Here is a 23,718-nt window from a genome sequence, read left to right as displayed (position 1 = left end):
ATGGCGAGAAGAGGCCGTTTTTTCCCCCGTCATAAATTTAAAAACACAGTTAAAAAGTTTAAATATTAAACTGAAAATAAAGTTGGACCCATTGTGGAAAAATGGCAGCTGGAGAACAAGGCGCTTGAATCTTTCGATGATGTCATTTAGTTTAGTGTGACTCAGAGAGTCTGTTGTTATGCAACGTAAGTAATGTGATGCAAAATTCACACTCCTGAGCCGCCACCATCTTTGTATTTTTGTTCTGTCAGCTCTGCCGTTATCGGAAATCAAAAGGAAAAGAAAAAAAAGTTCTGGCTAGTGCCGCGGGTGTATTTCAAAAACGATTAATCGGTCGATAATTTTATCGAATAGTCGGTTATTCTAATTACTATTTAGTAGATTAATAAACTAATGATTATTTTTCTATACGAGCAGCTTAGCATAGCGGTGTGGAGGATGCAAATACATCATAAATTTAGTTTAACCTGATAGATTTTTTTCCTGGACAAAAATTGTTTACTGGTAATCTTGTGAATGATGGGATATGAGCCAGCTCTAGATGGAAATGTAGTTATTTTACATTAATTATAAATATGTAATAAATAAATGTGCCTGTGGGAGATTTTAGACAAACAGTTCTTAACTGTGATGAATAGGTAGGTAGACAGGTAGGTAGGTAGGTTGATAGATATTTGAAGCAGATTTTTATTTATCTATACAATTTCTCAAGACAGCTTGAAGGGAGTTAACTTTTATATCGGACTTCAGCTAAAATATATCAAGATATAAGTTTTGGTCCATATTGCCCAGCCCTAGTTTTTCCCTTGTCTGATCTTCATTCACAACTCTGCCGTTGCAGTAATATGGCTATCAAGCTTGGCTGCACAAAAGCTGCAGTATTCCCGCATCACCATGCCGCCACAATGCTTTTCATAAGACAGACCGCGGCGGCAATATTACCCTGATTTTCTGCTGCAGTGTTTCTTATCAAAGATTAGCAGCTTTAAGTATCGCAATGCATCATCTTACCAATGAACACCTTTAGTAAAACATAATCTCATCATATTTTTATGAGCTGTTGGTTGAGTTATACAGTAGCTTGCATACAGAAAGTAGTACTGTTAAGTATAACGAGGGTGAAATACTTCACAAATAAGTTACTGTATTTGGGCGTGAGGAAATCCAGTGCGGCAAACGTCTTGCTAGTTGCATATTGTGTAGTTGTTAATGTGATACACAGTCCTTTTCATTGATCAACTGCTCCTGCTATCTGTGGCACCGTGCCACGGTTCTGTAAAGAGGCGGTGAAGGCGGCCGCGACGCTGACGGATGGGTCTGTATTCGGGGCAGCTGTGTTGGTCTGCAGGGCCCCGCTGGGCTTGGAGAGGTCCTGCTGGTGCACGCATCATTAATGCTGAAAGAGATGAATATTTGTCTGGGTTGTGGGGGGGTGTTTTACAATTCCACAGAGCAGAGGGAGGCCTGCATTTGTCAGCGTTCACACATTAAAAAAATTGGGAAGGAAGTGATTTGGTTTGCACCACAAATATTTTTTCGCCTTATGGTCAGCCCTCTTTGTCTTTTTTTTTTTTTTTTTTTTTTTTTTTTGGCATGGTGTATTTGTTAAATGTGCCTCCCCCCAACAGCCCCAACAGCCCACTCATATTCCACATCTCATCGTCGGCTCAGAAAGTAGGACAGCCTACGCTCTGAACATAAGGCCTCCTCGCGTGTTTATTAACACTGTCACATGCATAGGCACACAAGTGTAAAGAAAAAAATCTACCTGTCATGTAAAAACTGCATAATCAGTTATTTGAAGTCTTTGTTCTGGAAGTCAAATCTTGAGTTCCCAACCATTTCAACCCTTGATAACGTCACTTAAATATTCTGTCTGGGTTAAGCCCAAGCTTAGTAAATTACAGGCGTGAGCGTGACTCGTTCCTTGCTGAATATCATGTAAATCCTTGTTGAGGCAGCCAGGCCCCTTTTGTTGTTGACCGTAAACAGATTTGTGTAAAATAATATCAGTAATTTGTGATTTAAACTTGAAACATAGTTTAAAGGTTCCAGATCATGTTATTTTAAACCTTTGAAAGCAAGGTAGGCACAGTATATGATCAAATAAAACAGTTGGCTCTATTTTGATGAAATTTATCTTAAATACGAGTTATTTTCCCAACCTGGAAATGAAACGCTTTGTTTCAGTGAAACTCCGCCCATGCCTGCTCCAATAAAACGTGCGTACAACAGCGTCGTAGGCGAGTCAGTGGTGCTATTGGCTGTGGTAATCCAGTGGTTTAGGCATCTGTCTGCAATCTCAGTTTTGTGCTGACGTGGGTTCGACTCCCGGTGGTGGTGGCAGTCATTTATTTAGCCAGGTCAAATGTTTATATTTTAGTTTTATTGATTATTTTCTGCAAAAAGATTTGTGCCTCTAAACATCTTTGAATTTGGTCGTTTCCAAACAGCATTTTAGTTGATTTGATCTGCTCACCTCACGTGGACTCACACTGGCTAAATAAACAAAGTATAAAAAAAACAGATTAGTCCTCATATTTAAAAAAGTTTACCAATAAAGGGTTTCAAACATAAGTGTAGCTAAAAGAGAAGAGCAAAAGTTACTGCTCAGACTGCGATGTGGACCTGCGCTAAACCATATGCCAGCTCAGCACTCAAGCCACTGGACTACTAAGTCTGCTACATGACACCGGTCGCCTAAGCCACAGAGTCTGTGCCTGCCAGAGGAGATGGGTTTCAGACCAGAGACTAGCCTCTGGGAGAGCAGCAGGGCCTGATGACGAGGTTAGTTTTTATTAGGGCTGGGCAATAAATGGAAAATTTATTGTTATCGAAATTTCTGACTCTTATCGTGATAAATTTTCAAGTCAATAAATCTGATCCTGAAGAAATGAAAACGTATGTGTAGGTTGGCAACGTTCATGTCCCTTTAAGAAGCTGTGCCACCTTGAGTTACGCAAAAATGTGACTCAACATTATAGGCATGACAGCCCCATCTAGTGGACAACTTTTGTTTCTGCACGTACCTGTAGTTATCGTCCATTTATCGTTATCGAGGTGAAATCCTCAATATATCGTGATATTGATTTTAGGCCATATCGCCCAGCCCTAGTTTCCGCGGCGCTTTACAGGATTTTCAAAATAACTCAAAATTTGCAGCTGAAACAGGAAAAAGCATGAATACAGCCAAAAATAATATTTTTTTCATGAGGAAATAACACTACATGGTAAAAAGCTCCAAAAAGTGGATTTTCCATGATATGGCCTCTAATTGAGTCAGGAGTCCCCTCGTCTGGTCCAGTGATCAAACAATTGATAAAATGTAAACATTTACTGTTTGTGTTGCATCTATAACATTATGTTCTTCTGTTTGGCTCCATGAGAACAGCTTGTTCTTGTATTTTGTAAATAAGTTCTTTCCACGTTGTCCCTGTTCCATGTTAGTTGTTTTTTATTATTTTTTTGCACAAGACAACATAATCCATCCTGTGTCTGTCAGGAGTGCGGCGGCCGTGTGCTCCGACACACTCCGTTTAAAAACAACCTTTCACCCTGTTCACTGTGCTTGGGCTTGAGCCGCAGCCACATGTTTTCACAAATGTTTGCGTTCTTACCAGATAGACGCCGTTTCAGACCCTTGAAAGTCAATTTCTAGAGGAAATGGGAAACATCCTTTGTGTTTCCTTTTTTGAAGTTTTTTGGGTGTTTTTTGCTTTGTGTGCGCATGATCCTGCCTAATTTCATTTCTTTTTTTTCCTTCTCAATGTGCTCCCTTGGTAACAGAAAAGGCAGCAGCAGCAAATGAAGAAGAGGTACAGAAAGCTGATGTCTCATCAACAGGCCAAAGTGTCATTGATAAAGATGCCTTGGGACCAATGATGCTGGAGGTGGGTGGAGAGCCTTTAGTTTCTTGTATGTGTTATAAAGTGTTGCACCGACTGAAGAACCCCCACCCTGTTCGCTCCACCACTCATGAAGGGTCCGCTCCCCTCTTTCAATCATGATTGATACATGAAGACCGCCATCCATAGAGAACAACCCCAAATGTGCCAGTAGTGTTTATGAGCAAGTGTAGCTGTATGGAGGCGAAGCCGCCAGCGTCTTGTATCTGCCCTCAATTGGCTGTATATCACCAAGCAGAGCAATGGCCTCGTTGTACCGCGGAGGGCCACTGAAGTGCTTACATATAATAGGAAGGAAAGCAACAGCCCCTCGAATGAATCAGTCCATTGAGCTTGTCCCCTCACCCATCTCCTCCCTCCCTTGTCTCCCCCACCTCTCCCTACTTATTCAGATCTCTTTCCCTCCCCGTCTTCACTTCATTCGCCTCCAGATCTGTTCTGTCATGGAATATTTATAGCACTCCTGGTCCAGCGTCACTGAATCGACATGCTAACTCGCGGCTAAATATAGCCCGGTGCAGCCTGCGAGCTTTCCCATCTGTCAGCAGCCCCAAAACACAGCTACAGGCCATTCACACCCGCTCCTCTCTGTCTCTTCGTCCGTGAGCTCTGACTCATTACTGCTCACTGTTGGGAGGAAACGCACCCACGCGCCCCATGACCCTCCTCCAAGCCCTGTTGCTGCCCACTTTTCATGCAAACGTAGGAAGACGGTGAGGAAACATTAGTGTGATCACAGACTGGTGTAAAATAACTAGACAGCAGTTATAGATCTCTAAAAAACAAGTGAGGGTATGATTTGATCACAAATATGCAGTCAGCATTGTGGACATTTGGGGATTTAGTTATTTGATTGAAAGTCTTTTCGTTTTATGCACTATACAACTCGAAGGTTTAAAACCATAACTGGGTTCACAAGTTTGAATTTATGGTGAATGATAAACACATAAACCTTTAAATAAAATCTCCTCCAAATCAGAGACCGTGGTCTTGAGTCAAAAGGGGAAGAATGCCTTCTCTGAGTCAGGGACGAGGTCTCCTGGTGCTGCGTCTGCGATGATGCAGGCGTTGTACTGGTCTGTCGTGGTGAAGAGAGAGCTGAGCTGGCAGATGTTTACTTTCAGTTTCAATATTATTGCTGGCCAGAACTCGGCAGTAGCTCCCCCTTATGACCATGACTCTGCCCTCTGTTGCGCCTAGTCATCATTGCTGTTTATAAGACAATTACCGCAATATTACTACCAATCGGCGTGGAACGACTGCTGCAAAGTTCACGATGTCCATGCTGGCATGGCGCGTTTTAGAGGACACACCTTTGCGGTAGTATTATGCTGATTTGTCGGCACAGTGTCTGGTAAAAAGGGCCTTAGAGAAGCTCGGTCATTCTGGAGAGGCTCTGAGTAGATCCGCTGCTTCTCCACATTGAAAGAAGCCAATTGAGGTGGCTTGGGCGTCTGGTTAGGATGTTTCCTGGAAGCCTCTTTTGTGAAATGTTCTGGGCATTCAACTGGGTGGAGACCCAGGGGAAAACCCAAGACATGTTGGAAAGACAATATGTCTTGCCTGGCCTTGGAACATCATAGGATTCCCCTGGAGAAGCTGGCCCAAGTGGCTGTGGAGTGCAAAGTTTGGCCTTCTCTGCTTAGGCAGGGCCCCATGACTTGACCCTTTTTCCTAAAGTTGACTCATACCATCAGCCTTACACTCTGAACACGTACAGAAACCCTGGATTAGTCTTGGTCAATCCAGTGAGCGCTAACAGGAACTTTGCTGTGACCTCATCAAGTAATAACACTACAGCAGCACTTAATACCAGCTCAGTGGCCTAGTGGTAGAGTGTCCGCCCTGAGACTGGGATATCAGGGTTTGATTCCTGGTCGGGTCATACCAAAGACTTTGAAAAAATGGGACCCAATGCCTCCCTGCTTGACACTCAGCATTAAGGGGTTCACCGTTGGATTGGGGGGTTAAACCACCAAATAGTTCCCGAGCGCGGCTGTGTCTGCAGCTCACCGCTCCCCCAGGGGATGGGTCAAATGCGGAGAACAAATTTCGCACACACACCTGTGTGTGTGACAACTAATGGGACTTTAACTTTAATACAGCGTTTAGGGGAGTGCATGTAAGTATTTATACATCTGTGTAGAGTTTGGACCATGCGTAAAAGAGAAAATCCACAATAAATTCAAACGTATGAATTTAGCCCTTGTTTTTAAAAGTCATTGTAGTTCCATCATTTCACCCCTGGAAAAATAATGGTTCAGCGTCATTTTAAAAGCACCAAATTAACGAATTTCATTCTCGTTAAAAATGTACGAAAAATACACCAAATGTCTGTATCACTAGTTAAACACTCAGTTTATTGTAGAAGTATTATAGAGTCCCATCAAGACTTTGGGTCAGTGTGTAGTTGAATCGATACCATGCATCGAGTATGTACACTGACTTGTATTGGCTTAAGTCATCTCTCTAGTGTATTTTTAGCGAGTGCTAAATGAAAGTATTGGCTAACACAATTGTGCAATGTTGTCTGGAGAAAGATGAGAGTTGGCACTGCTGAGTTTGTTCTGGTCAGTCCAGGTTCCTTCCTCACACACACACACACACACACACTTTCATTTTGGAACTGTCCTAGTTAATGCACTGAGATGTCTTTAAGTTCATTTTCTGTTTTAAACTCCCTGTTTGGACATAATCTCGGACGTGATTTAGGAGTTTAGCCCAGCCCGTGATTATTGATTCTTTAAGGCGTCGCAGGTACAGTAAAGGGGTCTTCACAGGAATAAATATATGTGCAGAGTTTGAGTTTAGGCTGATTTAAAGCAGACTTAAGGGACAGACGTTTAGAAAATGTTTTATTTTGACAGCGGTTTTCACAGCTTTGCAGGCACCAGTCGTCTCCTCTAAGGGCTTTGGGTGATCTGATGGCCTAATTGACACCATCTTGTGTGTAATAGCTGACCTGGGGCTGTATTCTTTCAATTAGGCACTTCTCCTTCACATCCTCCAATCTCTGCCAGCACACGCGTTTATCCTGTTCTCTATCAGCTCTGCGCTGGTGCTTAAGCCTTCCGGGAGTGCTGTGTGTGTACCCAGCACTCGGTGAATTAATCACCCTCTTTGCAGTTGCTCAGACTTTTGCCAGAGTTTCAGTTATACAGAAATGCATTCAGCTATATTTTTCCCCCTCTGCAGGCCCTTGACGGGTTCTTCTTTGTGGTGAACATGGAGGGGAACATCGTGTTTGTGTCTGAGAACGTGACCCAGTACCTGCGCTACAACCAGGAGGAGTTGATGAACACCAGCGTGTACAGCGTGCTGCACGTCGGAGATCACGCCGAGTTCATCAAGAACCTGCTGCCTAAGTCTCTCGGTTAGCCCTGAAGCTTTTCGCCCACCCCTTCCAACATTCGCTCGTTTGTTTTTCTACCTCTCAGCTTCTGAAGCGCCGTCACACTTTGTGTTTGGTTTCTTCACATGCATGCCCTCCTCCTTGCATCACCTCCTTTGTTTTTCTCCCTGAATGTCACATTTAACAGCAAATGTTGTTTTAATTGGACTTTTTACAGCTAAACTGCTGCGTGGTTGAATCTGCCTTGGCTGTGTGAGGATGAAAGCTATAGGTCGTTTTTCCTCTTTAGCAAAAGCTCAGCCCAGACATTTGCTCTCGCTCTTCTCCTCTTCCTTTCTCCCTTTTCAGCTAATTAACTTCCTTTTTTTAGGCCTCTCTCCCGTGTCAGCAGCATCGTGCTCTTCCTATATTCGCGTTTCATGCCCTTCCTTCCTCTTCACTCCTTCTCTGCCACGCCTCCCTCATCCATTTCCCATTTTCATGTTCTCACATTCTCACTCTTTAGCCCACCCATGGAAATCACTCTCCCGTGTAGTTTAGCCATGCTCCCCTCGTTTTCTTTACCTTTCCTACTCTTACCCTCCCTCTGAATCTTCTCCTCGCCCAACAGGAGACCTAAGTCCTTCCCTGTTGTTGCTCTGGATTGAGGCTTGAGTCATCTGGGTAGGTAGAGCAGCACCAAGCAGAGTACCCTGGAAAGGATCACTGGGCTGCGTCCCAGATACTGGGAGATTATCAATGCACAGAATGAGATCACAAACCAGATGGAGCGTGATGGGAGATTGCTCGAATGAAATGAGTTGGACTGTCTTCATCGTGTGTGTGTGTATGTGTGTGTGTGTGTGTGCGCGCAAGGGAAGTGTGCTCCTTTAGCCTCCCTAAGTGTTGGGAGAGGAGAAGAAAGATCGGTGGTGATGTTTTTAGAGGACATGCATATGGAGGTCTGGCTGTGATGCATTGCCGTGGATAGATGGCTCTGGATTCCAACTGCTCATTACGACTGATCTCTACCCAGCAACAGCTCGCCTCTTTGCGCTCTTCTCTGTCCTAGTCTCATTACGTCTCTCACTTGCAGCATGATAGCCTCTCTTGGCTGACTCTCTGCAAATTCCCATATTCTGGCTGTTCAGTTTTAGTCGCAGGAAATTTTTGTCAAACAAAACTCCCTAGAGGCCTCGTTGTAAATGTCTTGTGTCCCCCCCCCCCCCCCCCCGGCAGTCAACGGTGTCCCGTGGTCCAGCGAGGGTCCGAGGAGGAACAGCCACACGTTCAACTGCCGAATGCTCGTCAACCCTCACAGCGAGAACCAGGAGGAGGCGCACGAGCATGAGTCCCAGCAGCAGAAATATGAGACCATGCAGTGTTTTGCTGTTTCAGAACCCAAGTCCATCAAGGAGGAGGGAGACGGTAAGGGGGGGAGGAGGGAGGTGGTGTGTAGAAGAAACAGCGTTGCAGGATCAGATGGCAGCAAAGTAGTGACCTTATGAAGTTTCATTTTCAAATGTATAGAAAACACTTTGAACAGTTCCTGGACATTTTATTGTAATTGTAACTGTTACTTAATAGTAAACAGAGGTGTAAGAAAATGTCGATTCACTAAAAATGTCACAATATTTCTTATGATACAGAATCAATATTCAAAAGCAGTGTATTGAGTTTTTATTGAGAGTTTACACACGTGGTGCAATTAAAACTCCGACTGCTAGGTGGCAGATACTGTTCTTCTGCAGTATTTTAGGTCAAACTTAAGCTTTTGTTCGTCATTTGTCCACGTCTAAGTTACTCTGTCGTGTTCTGGTTCAAGAATGGGAATGGGGAAGTTGAGTGTGTTGCTTTGCATGTTGGAGCTTTAGATTCGTCCCAATTTTAAGGATGCTGAATAACTGTATCTTTATTTAGCAGTAAACTTCCTGACAGAAAGCTGGTAGATTACACTGGTATAATCCAGTATAATCTAGGCCTCACTGTTTAAAAAGCAAATGGGGGGTGGGGGGGGTGGGGGGTTGTTGCCTTTTGCAGCTAGCTCACCTACTGATTCCTTATCTTGTCATCGGAAATTTGCAACTTCAGTATCTGGCAGACTCGTATACATTATTCATTTTGAAGCAGAGAGTTAAAACGGCCGAGTGACTGCAGACTGAGCTCCGGTCTGCATCAGAACCGTGCCAAACCGGCACCTTTACACGTACAAGAACACTGACTCTAAAGATGGGGTCGGAGCCCCTCTGTGTGTCGTGGACCCTTTGGTATGGGGTGTTCAGATGATCTACAGATATGAAGTTGAAAACCAATTTTGGCTCATGAGGATAAAAAACTGACATCGCTGGACTTTTTCTATGTTTTAGTTGCCTCAGATGTTGGTTTAATTTCTCTGTAAATCATAATTATGTGAAGCACTTCAAATATTTTTAATAAGCATCTTTGGTTAAATGAAAGCAGTTAGCTCTCCACGCTAACCCTCAGCTGGCTGCTTCCTGTGTTGGAGGAAGGCTCCATCAGCGGTTACAGGTGCAGGGATTTGTTCAGCCCCAGACGGAAACACGAGGGAGGAAGTGAGGAAAATGAATAATTATGATAACCGGACCACCCATGGGGGGGTCTGTTTACAATTCAGAACAGGAGAGTTGTCACAGAAAATGTTAGCCTTTTGACCTTTTGGGGCAGCAGAAGCCGCTGAGTTGGAGATGTAAATTTCACAGGCATTGAGTGGCATTTTGGAGCGATGACGGGAGGAAGGTGTCATCTCTGTGAAACGATAGTGAAACCAGGCAGAGATGCACACACACACACACACACACACACACACACACATGCAGCGACAGACACACACCTCCTCAAAGGTCACACTAACATCATTTCCCTTGCCAGCAATAGCAGTTCCTCGTGAAAGGAGCGGAGCCCTGATCCCCGTGCTCATTAATAACTGTATTAATTATGCTGCCTGGGAATAACATGCATTTCATTATCACTCCCTCCCTCTGCCTCTATCCCTCACGCCCACGTCCTCCCCTCTTACTCTTCCCTTCATCTTCTCCTGTCCTCTTTGTTTTATCCTCCACCTTCTCTTTTGTCTTCTCCACCCATCCTGTCGGCCCTCCGCCCCGTTCCCTCCTCAGACTTCCAGTCGTGCCTGATCTGCGTGGCGCGGAGGGTTCCCACCAAGGAAAGGCCCATGCTTCCCACACATGAGAGCTTCACTACACGCCAGGACCTGCAAGGTACAACAACCACTCAGATGAGCCGGAACTGCAAATAAATCCAGCAGAGAACAAAAATAGCAGAAATTAACCAGTAGTTTTAACTTGCACCTTTGCTTTCCACACATTTAGCTATTTGGATTTTTAAAAATCCATGTTTAAAAGGATATTACGGTGGTTCGCTAACTTGCAGCAGCATCCTTTCCCAAATCTCTCACCCATAAATCACCTCACACAGCACTTAGGCATTTAAAAATTATTACATCCTCTGTAAAGACCCCCTAGGATTGAAGCTAGTTGTGTTAGCTTCCCACTCCTGTCTGCACACTGAGAGGTAAAATACCAGTTTGATCACTGGCACATAGAATGACACAGTTGTTTCACCTGCTCTTTGATTTACCAATGCCGTCTGTGTGGTATACACACTCACACACACATCACACACACACACTCACTCCGAGTTAGTCACTGACATATAGTTATTTCCTGTCTTTTCCCACACAGACTCCAGTAGGTGTGCATGTTTGTAAGCCTCTGCTTATTTGGCTGTCTGTTAGTTCCACGCAGATCCAGACAATTATAATAATTTGTGCTGTTCAAGACTCACAGTATGAGTCTTTATTTTTAATCATAGAATTTAGCTCAACGCCATATTAGTGTTGATGCTGCTTCTACAGCTTCCACGGTGAAAACACGTGATAGATGGCTTGGAAAGGCTCCTGTTAACAGTGTTATGACAGGTCTGTCCCTGTAGCTGTCATTCAAACACAAGTGTGTTTGTCAGCCCTTCAAAGGCACCATTGCTTCCGTTTGAAATTGCTCTTACGTGAGGTACTAGTGGAAGTGAGACTGTGTGTTGACACAAGTAACCTGGGTGTACATGTTAAGCTTGTGCTTTGTTACAGGAATCTCACCACCTGTTTGGTGTCAAACCACAGTTTTTACCGTCTAATCTCATGTAGCGATGCTCGTCGAACAATTAATCTAAAAGCAGATTCTACGCATTTATCTTAATGAATATTTTCTGTCTGACTCTTGGATGATGTTTTGCTTTTAGGTAAGATAACATCCCTGGATACCAGTCTGCTCCGAGCGTCCATGAAGCCGGGTTGGGAAGACCTGGTAAGACGCTGCATCCAGAGGTTTCATCTACAAAACGACGGAGAAATGTCTTTTGCCAAGCGACACCAGCAGGAAGGTAATAAAAATAACAAAAACACTTTTTTTTTACTCTAATCCAGAAGGATAATTAATTACAAGAGTTTTAGATATAAATATGATTCATTAGGTGCCACTACAATCAGAGGTTTAGCAAGTCAAGCCCCATTTTGAAGCTATTTCCTTTCTTCTAAAGCTTAATTGTGGGGTCTAACTTTTCCCCAGAACTATATTTGGCTTGTAGTTCTTGGTTCATTTATCTTTAGTCTTCATTGTTTTGCACAAAAAGGGGATGCAAAAAAGTCACTTCTATTCAGGAAAAACATCAGACCAACTGATATTCTGCTAACAGTCTAGTGTTTGGACTGCTAAGGTCTGGGAAAAAGTCATTTTTATCTGATGAATTCCTTTCCTGATTGTTTGGGACATCCAGAAAAGGAGCTGTCTGAACACAGCCATAATAAAGAATGGTAACCAACCATCATCCTAGAGGAACTCCTCTAATCCACTCAAGAGCACTTTGTCGATGCCTTTTCCAGCATGATGGAGCATAAAGTCAGAATTAAGTTACTCTGGGAACAAAACTTATCCTTATCCAGGAAACGCACCCAATTAGAAAGCTGGGGTTTAAAAATAAACTCATATTCTCACAAAATCCAAGCATTGATGTTTGGAAGGGCTGCCATCAGTGAGGATTTGCCCCTTGAAGTAGATCGACAGTTTGCCTGGGTGAACTGCAGGTCTAGAAAAGGAGGCCCATTCCTGCACATCGTCAGTAAAAGCCTTAATTCATCTCCTCATCTTGTGTTAGTGGAAAAATGAAAGCAGTTGTTTATAAATTAATGGTAAAAAAGCCTTTTTAAATGTATTTGCTGATGTGAGGGTTGATGTGTCTTCAGTGCTTCGACACGGCCAAGCGTTCAGTCCAATCTACCGGTTCTCGCTCTCTGATGGAACCATGGTTTCTGCTCACACCAAGAGCAAACTGGTGCGTTCAGCCGCCACCAACGAACCCCAGCTCTACATGTCCCTGCACATCCTACAGAGGTATGTCTCAGATCTACAATTTAGTCACAACTTCATCTTCGTTGCATGTTTTAGCTCGTTGTTGCCCCGAAGAACCGGGATTCCCTCTTGTGTTGGTTTTGTTAAAATTCATCAGTAGGCGTGGCTCGTAGCATACCTTTTATGGTAATATCGGTAAATCTTTTCAGGCCCGAGAAAAAAAATACATCATGATACGGTAATTAGAGGACAAGAACTTTATTGAACTATAGGCATAAACACAGACCACCACTTTCTCTCTTCCGCTTGTTTTTTGTCTTTCTTAAACGTCGAAACGAGAACATCTTGCAAGCTAAATTATTATTATTGTATCACTTTATAATTAGACACTTTTTAGGTTAATAAATATGGGAATAACGGAAATGTGGAAAACAGAAAAAACAGAATTTGCGAAAAAATTAGGGGTGCATCGAAAGGAAAATTATTGACCGAAACCGAAAACCGAAATAAATTATTTTGTCAATAAATAGAACCATGGCGTTTAAGGCTACGATGTTTACTAAACACTCTAAAATCAAGGCATTGCAATGAATCTGTTACAAAACCATGAAAATGTTTATTTAGCACCGACATAACAACAATGCACAATATAAATGAGTGTTTCTCAACACTGGTCCTCAGCGCCCCCCCGTCCTGCATGTTTTCAGTGTCTCTGCTACAGCACACCTGGTTCACATATTTGCATTGCCTCGTTAGGGTGACATCACGTGCTGCAGAAGCCTGTTAATCACTCATTCATTTAAGTCAGGTGTGTGGCAGCAGAGAAACGATGCTGTTGGAAACGGCAGCGTGGAAAAAGCATGCAGGATAAGTGGGCACTGAGGACCAGGGTTGAGAAACACTGATATAAATTAAAACTCACTTGACCCCACTCGTGTGTACGATAAATATAAATGTACAAGCTTATAACTGAAAAGCCTGCTGTTGACTGTAAAATTAACCCTTTAAGACCGGCGGGAGCGCCGACGCTCCCATTTGCATATCTGCGTTCAAATGCTTGTAGAACGGAAACTATGTAAGATAGAACAACATTTTTTTGCATATTAAAGTGGAGGAGTTAAATTTAAATCTCGCACACTGAACACGTCCCAGAGCGCTGCATATTTCTGATGATGACCAAAATGCGCAAATAAGAAAAGCGTTTTCATTCAGACACAGACGCCGTTTCGTACTGATCTGCAGCTCACAGGGCTTCACGCGCTAGAATAAACATCATCATCACGTTGTCGACGTGAACTGACTCAAGACTCAAGACAACTTTATGAGTCCCCGAGGGGCAATTTGAGACAGCGTTGTGAAGCAGCCGGCACTAAAATCTCTAAACCCAACCAATCTACACATTCATAAAACCCATAAAACCTAAATACGCATTCATGTCATAACCTCACATGTGAATGACCTACAATGAGTAAACCTTTGGCTCACGCGCACACACACACACACACACACACACTGTCACATGATTATCACTCACCCAATTACCTATGACGTCATTTTCCCGCGAATTGTAGTTCTTTGTAGTCCCAGTCTTTCTTGTGCTTTTTTGCAATAATACATTTAGACAAACACATCCTACACACATCACACACCCACTACAAACTCCTGACACACACACCACTGCAAACATTTAGACGACTCACGGACCCGCCTAAACGGTACATCCTCCCTCCTCGAACCAGCTGATGCCATTACAGCGCCGGGTGATGTTTAAGTTTCACTTTCAGTTTCCTCACGTATGCATTCATGCAATATTCTTTATTATTGTTATTATTATTAGTAAGAGAAAAGGAAAACTGTATACTACAGAAAAATTAGCTACAAATATTCAACATTATCATGTTAGACTCCTGCTAATTATTATTATTTATGTTTTCGTTTTTGTTAGTTTATATAAATGAGTGTATCTCAGAAACTATTTTATGGAGGCACTTCAAATAAATTTGTGGTTATTTGAAAGGATTGTGTGAAACTTTTTTCCATCGACAATTTTGAGGGATAAAGCTGTGGCATTTCTGTATAATGAAAAATATGTGTAAAAACAAATAACGATTTTCAATTTCTGCACAGATGATTGCATTTTTCAGTAAAATATGTTGTTGCTATGAACATTTTACATTTATATAATTAAAATTTAGAAAGTAAGGGTTATATTGATGTATAGAAAGTTGAAATACTCCAAATAATGGCACCACAGCATGTAAAAATGTAAATAGAAGTTCTGGTGAACTTGTTCTATGGCAGGTCTTAAAGGTTTAAGCGCCAAAGACACAAAATCCCTCATGGAGTTATTACTTTACACCAGAAGATGTTGGAGATGTGTAACTTCAATCTGAGCTACACTTTTAGGGGTTTCTGTTGAAATTGTCAGTTTATAGAGTTTGAAAGCTGCCCCCATACACACAGTTTGTGAAATGGTGAATATTGTGCTGCTAGTTAGTATTTGACTTGTGATCCACGACACACTGGATTTATACTTTAGTGAGCTCGTTCATGTGTGCTCTGGCACTTTGAAAACGTTGTTGTTCAGATTTAATAGTAGCATCTTACTTTGATCCGTCTCTACGTCCAAAAGCACAACAGAGTTATTTTATTAGAATAAAAAAGGTCAGCTTTAATATTTGTCTTGTTTATTTTTATTTTAGATTGAAAAGTTTTCAAACACTAATTAAACGGACGGTGTGTGTCTGTGCAGGGAGCAGCAGGTCTGTGGAATGGGTCAGGACGTTTGTCCCGGAAACCAGGAGACGGGGATGACTCCCAAACCGATGAACTCCTCCACCCCCTCCATGACTCCACCAACACCGGGCAGCGTGCCGGGTTTAGGACCTCAGGGCCAAGACACTACTATCAGCAGCAACAGCACGCCTTTCTCCCCACCGGGTCCCGCTGGTCCCAGAGAACCAGCGGCCATGGGGGGCCATATGCAAGGCTACCGCTTTGGCTGTCCCCCATCACACAACTACACCGGGGGCATGCAGCCACCACAGCAGGGCCCTAACTGGAGGATGAACAGCCCTTCTCGCGCAAGCCCTAGTCCGGCTGGGGGGCCCCACCCGCCTCAGCAGAACTCTATGCTGTCCCCCAGGCACCGTGTTAGCCCTGGGGGCGCAGGCAGCCCACGTGTAGCCGGCGGTCTGCACTCTCCCTCTCCGGTGGGTATGTGTGGTGTGGGGCCTGGGAGTGCAGGCAGTAGCAGCAGCAGCACTCATTCCAACAGCTACACTAGCAGCTCTCTGACGGCTCTGCAGGCCCTCAGCGAGTGTCACGGAGTCGGCCATGGGCACACACTGGCCTCTGCAGACCAGAAGCTAGTCTCTCCGACTAGCATCACCCCGGTGTCGGGGGTCAGCGCTCACCCGCTGTCAAAATTTGGAGTAAACACCAGTGGTGGAGACTTCGGACCTCATCCTGAGGTGAGTCAGGGACACCCCCAGCCCCAATCTGAAAGCAACGCAGCAGAGCCCAAGGAGGAGAGGGAGGGTGTGCTCGAGGGCCATGACGCTCACAGCCGCGTGCCTGACAACAAGGGTCACACCAAGTTGCTGCAGCTGCTCACCACCAAGCCAGAACCCCTGGAGACGCCGCTGTCCCCCGGCGCAGGAGTGGAGGGGAAGGAGCTGGCCGGAGCAGGGGTCCGAGGCGGCCACGCAGCAGGGAGCACTCACGGAACATCCCTCAAAGAAAAACACAAAATCCTCCACCAGCTGCTGCAGAACAGCACGTCCCCCGTAGACCTGGCCAAACTCACCGCTGAGGCCACCGGCAAAGAACTGGGCCAGGACCAGTTACAGGGGGCTGGCAGCACAGCGTCCGGGGTGGAAATAACTCCCAAGCAGGAGCCGCTGAGCCCTAAGAAGAAGGACAACGCGCTGCTGCGCTATCTACTGGATAAGGATGACACTGTACTGAAGGACAAGGTCCCTAAGCTGGAGCCCGGGGAAGTGAAGGTCGAAGAGGTCAAACCCTCAACGGTCAAGGTGGAGAAGCAAGACCCAGGCTACGACCACGTGGAGCAGGTGAGTGTCTGCTAGATGCTTTCTTTCTGTTTGAGGAAAACTATTTTAGTTTGTTGTGAAAAGCAGAAGTTTAGCCTCCTGCTGCTCCGTGGAGCTGTAATCTGGGTTAGGCTAGCAGATGCCCCCACGCCGCTGCAGGATTTCTGATTCAAACGTACAAATAGGTGATGCTGGGGAGCAGAGGAAATTACGCCATTTAAATTCACAGCCTTGTCATTTCCTCAGAATTCATTGAGCGTGTTTTATTATTAAGGTGTATAAACACATCTGGTCCTTTCACCGCCTTTGTGTTAGCAGCACAAGCCGAGGGAGTCGATCTGCCAGCTTCAAACAACTGTGACATTTGGAAGGAGCCCCTGTGGTTCTCCAGCCATTTGATCCCAGTTGCATTTGGCCGGAGTCCTCCGGTTTGGCACTGAGCTCAAGGCTGGAAGACCGAAACGAGTAAAAAGGGAGCGAGCAAGGAGAGCGTCGCTGGTGAAACTCCACATTTCTGTGCAGCAACAGGGCCGGGCCTTAAAACCGGCCTGCCGATGCCCCGATACAGGAAACGCGCTCTAGTCCACACAGTGGAGACAAAAATCTGCAAATGCCATTAAGTTGTAGAGGACTAATCCACAGAATTTCACTCGTTACCCGTGCACGCCGTTTAAAATACGAGCAGCTTCATGCAGCAGCCGCGCTTTTGTGTACACGAGGAAAGACGAGAGGAAAATGTAATTTGTTGGATAACTGAGGAAGGTGTAGATACCCCCAGGAGAGCCCGGCCTCGGCATGCAGAGTGAAAATGATGAGCCATATGCTCCTGCATGTCCTCTCCGCTGCCATGGAGATGGTGAAGAGAGGGAGAGGAAGTGCCGAGCTAGAGCGAGGCAAATGGGGAAAAGAAAGGAAGGTTTAATATGCGTACCTTAGGGCTGGAGGTTTAGAAACGATGTAACAAGATGAAACCCAAGAATCAAATGCTTTTTTGTTGAATTTGGAGCTTCACACGGAGACGGTGATTAAATCAGTCGTTCGTACGATCGGCGGCGGCTCATTCCTGTCTCACAGATTTCATTAATGAGAAAAATGGCATTTGTTAGACACGCACTAAGCCGTGACTGCATTAGAGTCATTGTGTGTGTGTGTGTGTGTGCGTGTGCGTGTGCGTGTGCGTGTGCGTGTGCGTGTGCGTGTGTGTGTGTGTGTGTGTGTGTGTGTGTGTGTGTGTGTGTGTGTGTGTGCGCGTGTGTGTGTGTGCGCGTGTGTGTGTGTGCGCGTGTGTGTGTGTGTGTGTGTGTGTGTGTGTGTTGGCCATGTGTGAAGACTGACTGCCAGTTAAAGAGCCGCCTCCTCCCCCTGCTAACCTCTCCCATCGCTTTCTCCCTCTCTGGCTCCTCCTCGTGATCATTCCAGAGCTGAATTATTGATGTCGGGGGGGCAGAGCTAAACGAGAAATCAAATCTCAGCAGAGTTATGGGCACGGACGGCGATTAGACCTACCATCGGCGGAACCATCCAGGCTTGTTGTCTTTCCACGACGATGATCGCTGTTAATCAGCAAAACTCTGCTCCTTAATTTAAGCGTCTCATTCACTATCCCTTTGCCATCTGCCGGCCCTGACAAGTGTGCCGTCCAATCTGCCAGGAGCTTGTATCTTCACTCTCCATATGCTGGCTCACCAGAAGCAGCCGCGGCCGCAGCATCCGGCTGTTTCACATTCCAGCTCTGTGGCACCTGCCAGAGAAGATCTGCTGTGACACTCTGGCGTGTCTCTCTTCTCACACTCATTCTCCTTTTTCTAAGTTTATCTTACGATTTTAGTCTTGAGACAGAGGTGTGTAGGACCAGCTCTGTGTCTTCATGCAGCCAGATTTACAAATCGGTGCCCTTATTTTGCTAACCTGCTGTCTTTACCACTCAGAGGAAAAACAAACGTCTTAAAATTGAGAAATTGTTTTTTTTTTTTTTTCCTTTTGTTAAATGTTGACAAAAACGTTTACAGAATAAAGGTAAAAAATATTAAAGTCAGAAAATTAAACTCAACATTAGGGATTAAATAAAAAGGATAAAGTCAAAATTGTCTGTACCTGTTCAGGGTTTTTTGTTTCAACAAGGAGTCAAAGGCGTGCTTTAACCGCAGAATGAAAACAGGACGCGTTTTTCTAGAACCATTCTATCAATCTTTCACAATAAAAGCCCCAAAATACATAGAGCTGTTTCTCTAATAATGTTATTTTTGAAGGCTGGTTGCGTGACAGAATAAAAGTTAAGTTTAAAGGGACATTATGGAAGTTTGACAGCCAAAACATGTATAGAAATAATAAATGTCTTCTTCACACATTCTCCTGCAATGCCCTGGTCCTGTAGAACGAGCCCTGGCATTTTTACTGTGATTGCCTGTTTTTCTGTAAAATCACAGAAAAAGAGAGATGCTCGGGTCGAGCAGGCTGCTTCATGCGCGTTCACGCTCAGGCATAGCCCGTAGCATTTGCTATCCGTAGCTTTAGTCTTTGTCGCTGTTCCTAACGCCTAGTGACAAAGCTAGCTACATTTCTGAGAACACTTAGCTACTTTCTGTAGAACTTTCTTCAAGATTTTTCCTGCAAATTAGCAACAAAATAGCCATTTTCGCTCTGAACTGTTCTTTGGTTTGACGTTGTTTCAGCTGTCATCAAGGATATAACAATTACAGATGCTTCGAACGTTACTGGTGCTTTAGCTCACCTAGTAAGATTTCTGACTCTCGTGTAGAAGACCTGGGTTCCATTCTGGATGTGAACATAGTTTTTTTAGAGTTTCTTTTTTACATTAATGGTATATTTTTTTTACAGTAAGATGCCCAAATTTTTGTTTGAGACTCGCCGAACGGCATTGAATTCACAGATAAAAAAGATGTGGGTTCAACTTTCATTTTGGAACAATTTTTCAAGCAAGGGAAGGGAATGATCTGAGCATGCAGGAGGACTGACCCATCATAAACCTTTGTCGGCCGTGCTGAAGAGAAAGGTACAGAACCAAATTATTTAATTTATTAGCTGCGCGTTCTTCTGTCCACCGGGCCGCTCACACACACACACACACATACGGGACTGTCTCAGCTGTTATTTTCGTTAAGGAGTGTGCACGTACAGCATGCGTGCCTCGTGCACGAGCCTACTATTGAAGCTGCCGTTATGCTTTTGGCCTGAGGGGGCAATCGCGAGCATAAAAATTCAAAACTCCGTGAAGTCCCTTTAATTAGAACGGCTGTGATTTGTGCAGTTTTACTGTTGAAAATAAGTTTAAAGGTTCACAGAAAAACCATTTTCAAAGATTATTTCTGATCTACATTCCTACCCTCACCTATGGTCACAAGCTTTGGTGTAATGAGAACCCACGTATCACGGATACAAGCGGCCGAAATGAGTTTTCTCCACAGCGTGGCTGGGCTCCAGAGTCGTTTTAAGTGGTTGCAGTAACCGAATTTTACCACACGATGTAGTTTTTACTTCATTTCACATAATGCTCCTTTAACATTCATGAACTCACCCATCGTGACTCATGACGGGGAATGCTGTTGTTGGTTTAGTGTCTAAGAAATGGCGAAGAACATCTCAGCTAGAAGAAGCTACCCTTTAGCATTAGCTACTCCACAACACAGCAGAACTCCATGCTTGAGTTATTTGTGGAGATATGTTGTGATTTGAAGTTTGTATATTTATATACTGCAATTAAATAACGTCTACGTTGCAAAGTAAACCCAGTTATTGGTAATTCACGTTGCTGTTAGCCAATCAGAGGCGAGATGTCCAAATATCAGGAAATAAAACTCCAAATCCTGTCGCGTTCAGCTCTCCTCTGATGTGACATTCTGCTACTTCCTGACACAACCACATCTGCGCACTTCTAAAAAATAAGAAAACAGTTTTTCAATTTACTCTGTTTTTAAGGAGTAATTCAATAACTTTTTTTGATAATTAGTTACTTTTGTAATATTGTAACTCACAAACTAACTGTTTTTGTAGAAGTAATTAGTAACTATAGCCCATTTTTCATGACACACCATGCCGGCAAATCGGCGTAATATTATCGCAACGATGTGTCTTATAAACGCACCATGCCGGCATGGCGTTGTGCGAATTTTGCTGCATTCGTTTCACTGCGGTTTGTAAATAAATAAGATTTAAACTTTATATTTTTTACGTGTTTGATGTCTGTTTTTTATCTGGTAAAGGCCAGCAGGCTTTTAGGGTTACGCTGACTTTTTATTAGTCCTTACTTAACAAAGGCACTTCTGCTTTCTCACTCGGTTCTCTCTGTTCCCTTCCTGGTAAAACAGCACAAACGAGCCTGACCAGTAAAAGCACAAACTCTGTTTTCCTCGAGTCCACGCTTCTACTACTACATTCTCTCCTGTTTGCATGCAAGCGTCTCCAAGTTGCTTCTGTGTCAGACATGCTCCAGATGTAGGACACATCAGCAGCTGACGGCTCATTCCTGCAGGACTGGGTGCATAAAGCATGGGCGTGCCCCGCTACCTGAGAACAAGAAATTAGAAAATATGCAGGATGTGTGAACAAAATGCATGCGTCATTGCTGCTTTGCAAAGAAATCTCCAATTCATTTGGGGAAAAAAAAAGATCAGTTTGACAGTATTTTTGCCTCAAGATGCCCACGTAGTGAGATAGAGAGAAGATGTGTTGCATGCACAGGCATGCACTTAAAGGGGCGAGTTAAAAGGATTGATAGAAACTGGAGCCATTAGGAGTAAAAGCAACTAGAAGAGAGGAGAAAAAATGGAAGTGGGAGGAGAAAATCAGAGGAGGAGAAGATCAGAGGAGGAGGAGGAAGAAACTGAGTGTACAGAAGCATTACATCACTCCTGACCTCATTAGGGCTTTTCTCTCCCACCCCTCACTCCGGTCCTCTCTCTAGGTCTCCTACGTACTCGCCCTGCTCGTCTGCTCCGAGCGTTATCAGCAGCCGCTGCGTGGTTAATATGAGGACAAATCTCGGCGGATGAGTCTACATAAGCAGGCATGACCATGGCAGAGGTCCTTGAGTTCTCCTGATAAAGCAGACATTCTCTGGCAGCCTTGTTATCTTTAACAGACGCGTGTCGTTGTCAGGGAAGATTGAAACGCAGCACAGGGGGATGCTGGTGTGCTCCTGTACAGTTTGTCACGATCAGAGCGTGTGTCATTCCAGGAGCGCTGCACTCTGCTGGACGCTTGCAGGCACTGCAACTTATTTACCTGGAGTCCCTCAGGCTTCTGTTAGTAAACACAGCAGCTGCTCAGCACTGATTGGTATCTTGTAGAGTGAAATTCAGTTTGATGAAATGATCAAATTAAATATCTGAGGCAGGATTGAGGAGAATGGGTGGTATTAGGAGACATCCTAAGTTCCATCTGGGTTTTTACTTTCCTGCTTGTCCCTGCAGTCGTCGGAGCTGGACGACATCCTGAACGACCTGCAGAGCGCGCAGCCTCAGCTGTTCTGCGAGCAGCGGCCGGTTTCGTTGCCCAGTCCCATGGACAAACAGAACATCATCAACGACATCCTGCAGATGTCCGAGGCCGTCCCTGCTATGGCGGCGCAGCAACAGCACAGAGGCATGGCGCCTAACATGGTCCCGGCTGGTAAGTAGAAGAATAAAAGAATAAACGTACGAATTGAGGCGTTTGGCTGAGTCCTCTTTCTTCCTGACTTCAGGGTTTGGGGGCGTCCGGCAGGGTCCGCCAGGCAGGGGTCTGCCTGTGAGGAGCGTGTCTCTGGACATGAACATGTCCCCCCAGCATCCCCCGTTACAGTACCCCCTAAGGGCTTCAAGCCCCTACACTCTAATGCAGCAGCAGCAGCAGCAAGGCATGATGGGAAGTCACGGGATGATGCCTAACCAAGCTGGAATGCTCAACGCAGGTGGGTGTTATGATCTGATTGTTCTAAAAATCTTTTTTCTGCAACATGATTCTCAAATTCTGTTTGACTCTCGTGTCGGCTGAGGAGTCTCTCACCCGAACGCATCACATCATGACACAATGACTCACTTCCTTTGACAGGAAGCAGTCACCCACACAGGCACAAAGTTTTTCTCAGTCTCTCTAGCACATCAGTACTCCTAAGGCAACTTACAGAACAAACACACACACATCCCTCGCATTGACCCCGTCTCGCTTTTGTAGGGCTGATGGCTCCGGGGGGCCCACGACCGGGCATGCAGCAGCAGCAGGAGAACTGGGTGGCTTCTCCAATGGGAGCGTCCGCCCCTGGACAGCAAAACGCCATGCAGGTCAGACTGGGGCCCAACGGCGCTCCCATGAGGCCGGGCAGCCAGCCGGGGCCTCGCCCCATCCTCCAGACCCCAATGATGGCCAACGGTGAGATCATTTAAAGCAGAACTCAAATTTAAAACGAACAAAAGTAAACGACCCTTCTGTTGCTCATGTGAAGGAGGAAAGGTAGAATTACATGAATACTGTTCACCGTGACCTCAGATGGTGGGAGGTGCAGCAGAGACCTCAGCTCACCCGCATATTTACCAGCCCCTCTTATTGTAAACGATGCCCCCTCGTGGTTAGTCGCAGCATCGCAGATGACTTAGTGACTACTATTTTCAGAGAAATCTGACAAATAATCAAGTTTTACTGCATTTTCATTTCTCTAATATGTAAGTCTATTTTTCCTGTCTCAGCGCCGCCTGATATGAACATCGGTATGGTGGAACACCATTTCTCCCAGCCACAGGCTCCGCCCAATCAGACAGCTCCTTGGCCAGACAGCATGATGCCCATCGACCAGACGGCGTTTGTGAACCAGAGCAGGTGAGTTCTGAGAACCGTTTACCGATTGTTGTGGGAGTTTTTGTCACAGATTTGAAGTGGGAATGAATCCCGATTGTCTCTTTTCCTCAGAGCTGCGCTCCAGGATGAGCTCCCTGACGGGAGCTCGGTGGACGAAGGGGTCCTGATGTCCCAGCTCTACACAGCTCTAAAAGACTTTGATGGTCTCGAGGAAATCGATCGTGCTCTCGGGATCCCTGCCTTGGTGGAGCAGGTGA

General features: G+C 44.8%; 1 protein-coding gene across 8 annotated transcripts in view; it reads left to right on the top strand.

The window, feature by feature from the left end:
* Positions 1–23,718, top strand: part of ncoa2 (nuclear receptor coactivator 2) — an 85,890-nt gene that overhangs the window by 55,373 nt on the left and 6,799 nt on the right. For all 8 annotated transcript variants that reach the window (XM_015955256.3, XM_054751144.2, XM_054751149.2 and 5 more), the window contains 12 exons: positions 3,787–3,890; positions 7,101–7,278; positions 8,476–8,664; positions 10,374–10,475; positions 11,512–11,652; positions 12,512–12,659; positions 15,370–16,693; positions 22,102–22,300; positions 22,374–22,580; positions 22,844–23,038; positions 23,353–23,482; positions 23,573–23,714. In XM_015955256.3, coding sequence (XP_015810742.3) covers positions 3,787–3,890; positions 7,101–7,278; positions 8,476–8,664; positions 10,374–10,475; positions 11,512–11,652; positions 12,512–12,659; positions 15,370–16,693; positions 22,102–22,300; positions 22,374–22,580; positions 22,844–23,038; positions 23,353–23,482; positions 23,573–23,714 — 3,059 coding nt within the window. The remainder of the gene's footprint in view (positions 1–3,786; positions 3,891–7,100; positions 7,279–8,475; positions 8,665–10,373; positions 10,476–11,511; positions 11,653–12,511; positions 12,660–15,369; positions 16,694–22,101; positions 22,301–22,373; positions 22,581–22,843; positions 23,039–23,352; positions 23,483–23,572; positions 23,715–23,718) is intronic.

Source organism: Nothobranchius furzeri, chromosome 7, assembly GCF_043380555.1.
Source record: "Nothobranchius furzeri strain GRZ-AD chromosome 7, NfurGRZ-RIMD1, whole genome shotgun sequence".
In the NCBI taxonomy this organism is placed as follows: Eukaryota; Metazoa; Chordata; class Actinopteri; order Cyprinodontiformes; family Nothobranchiidae; genus Nothobranchius; species Nothobranchius furzeri.
This window is presented reverse-complemented; position numbering and strand designations above follow the sequence as displayed.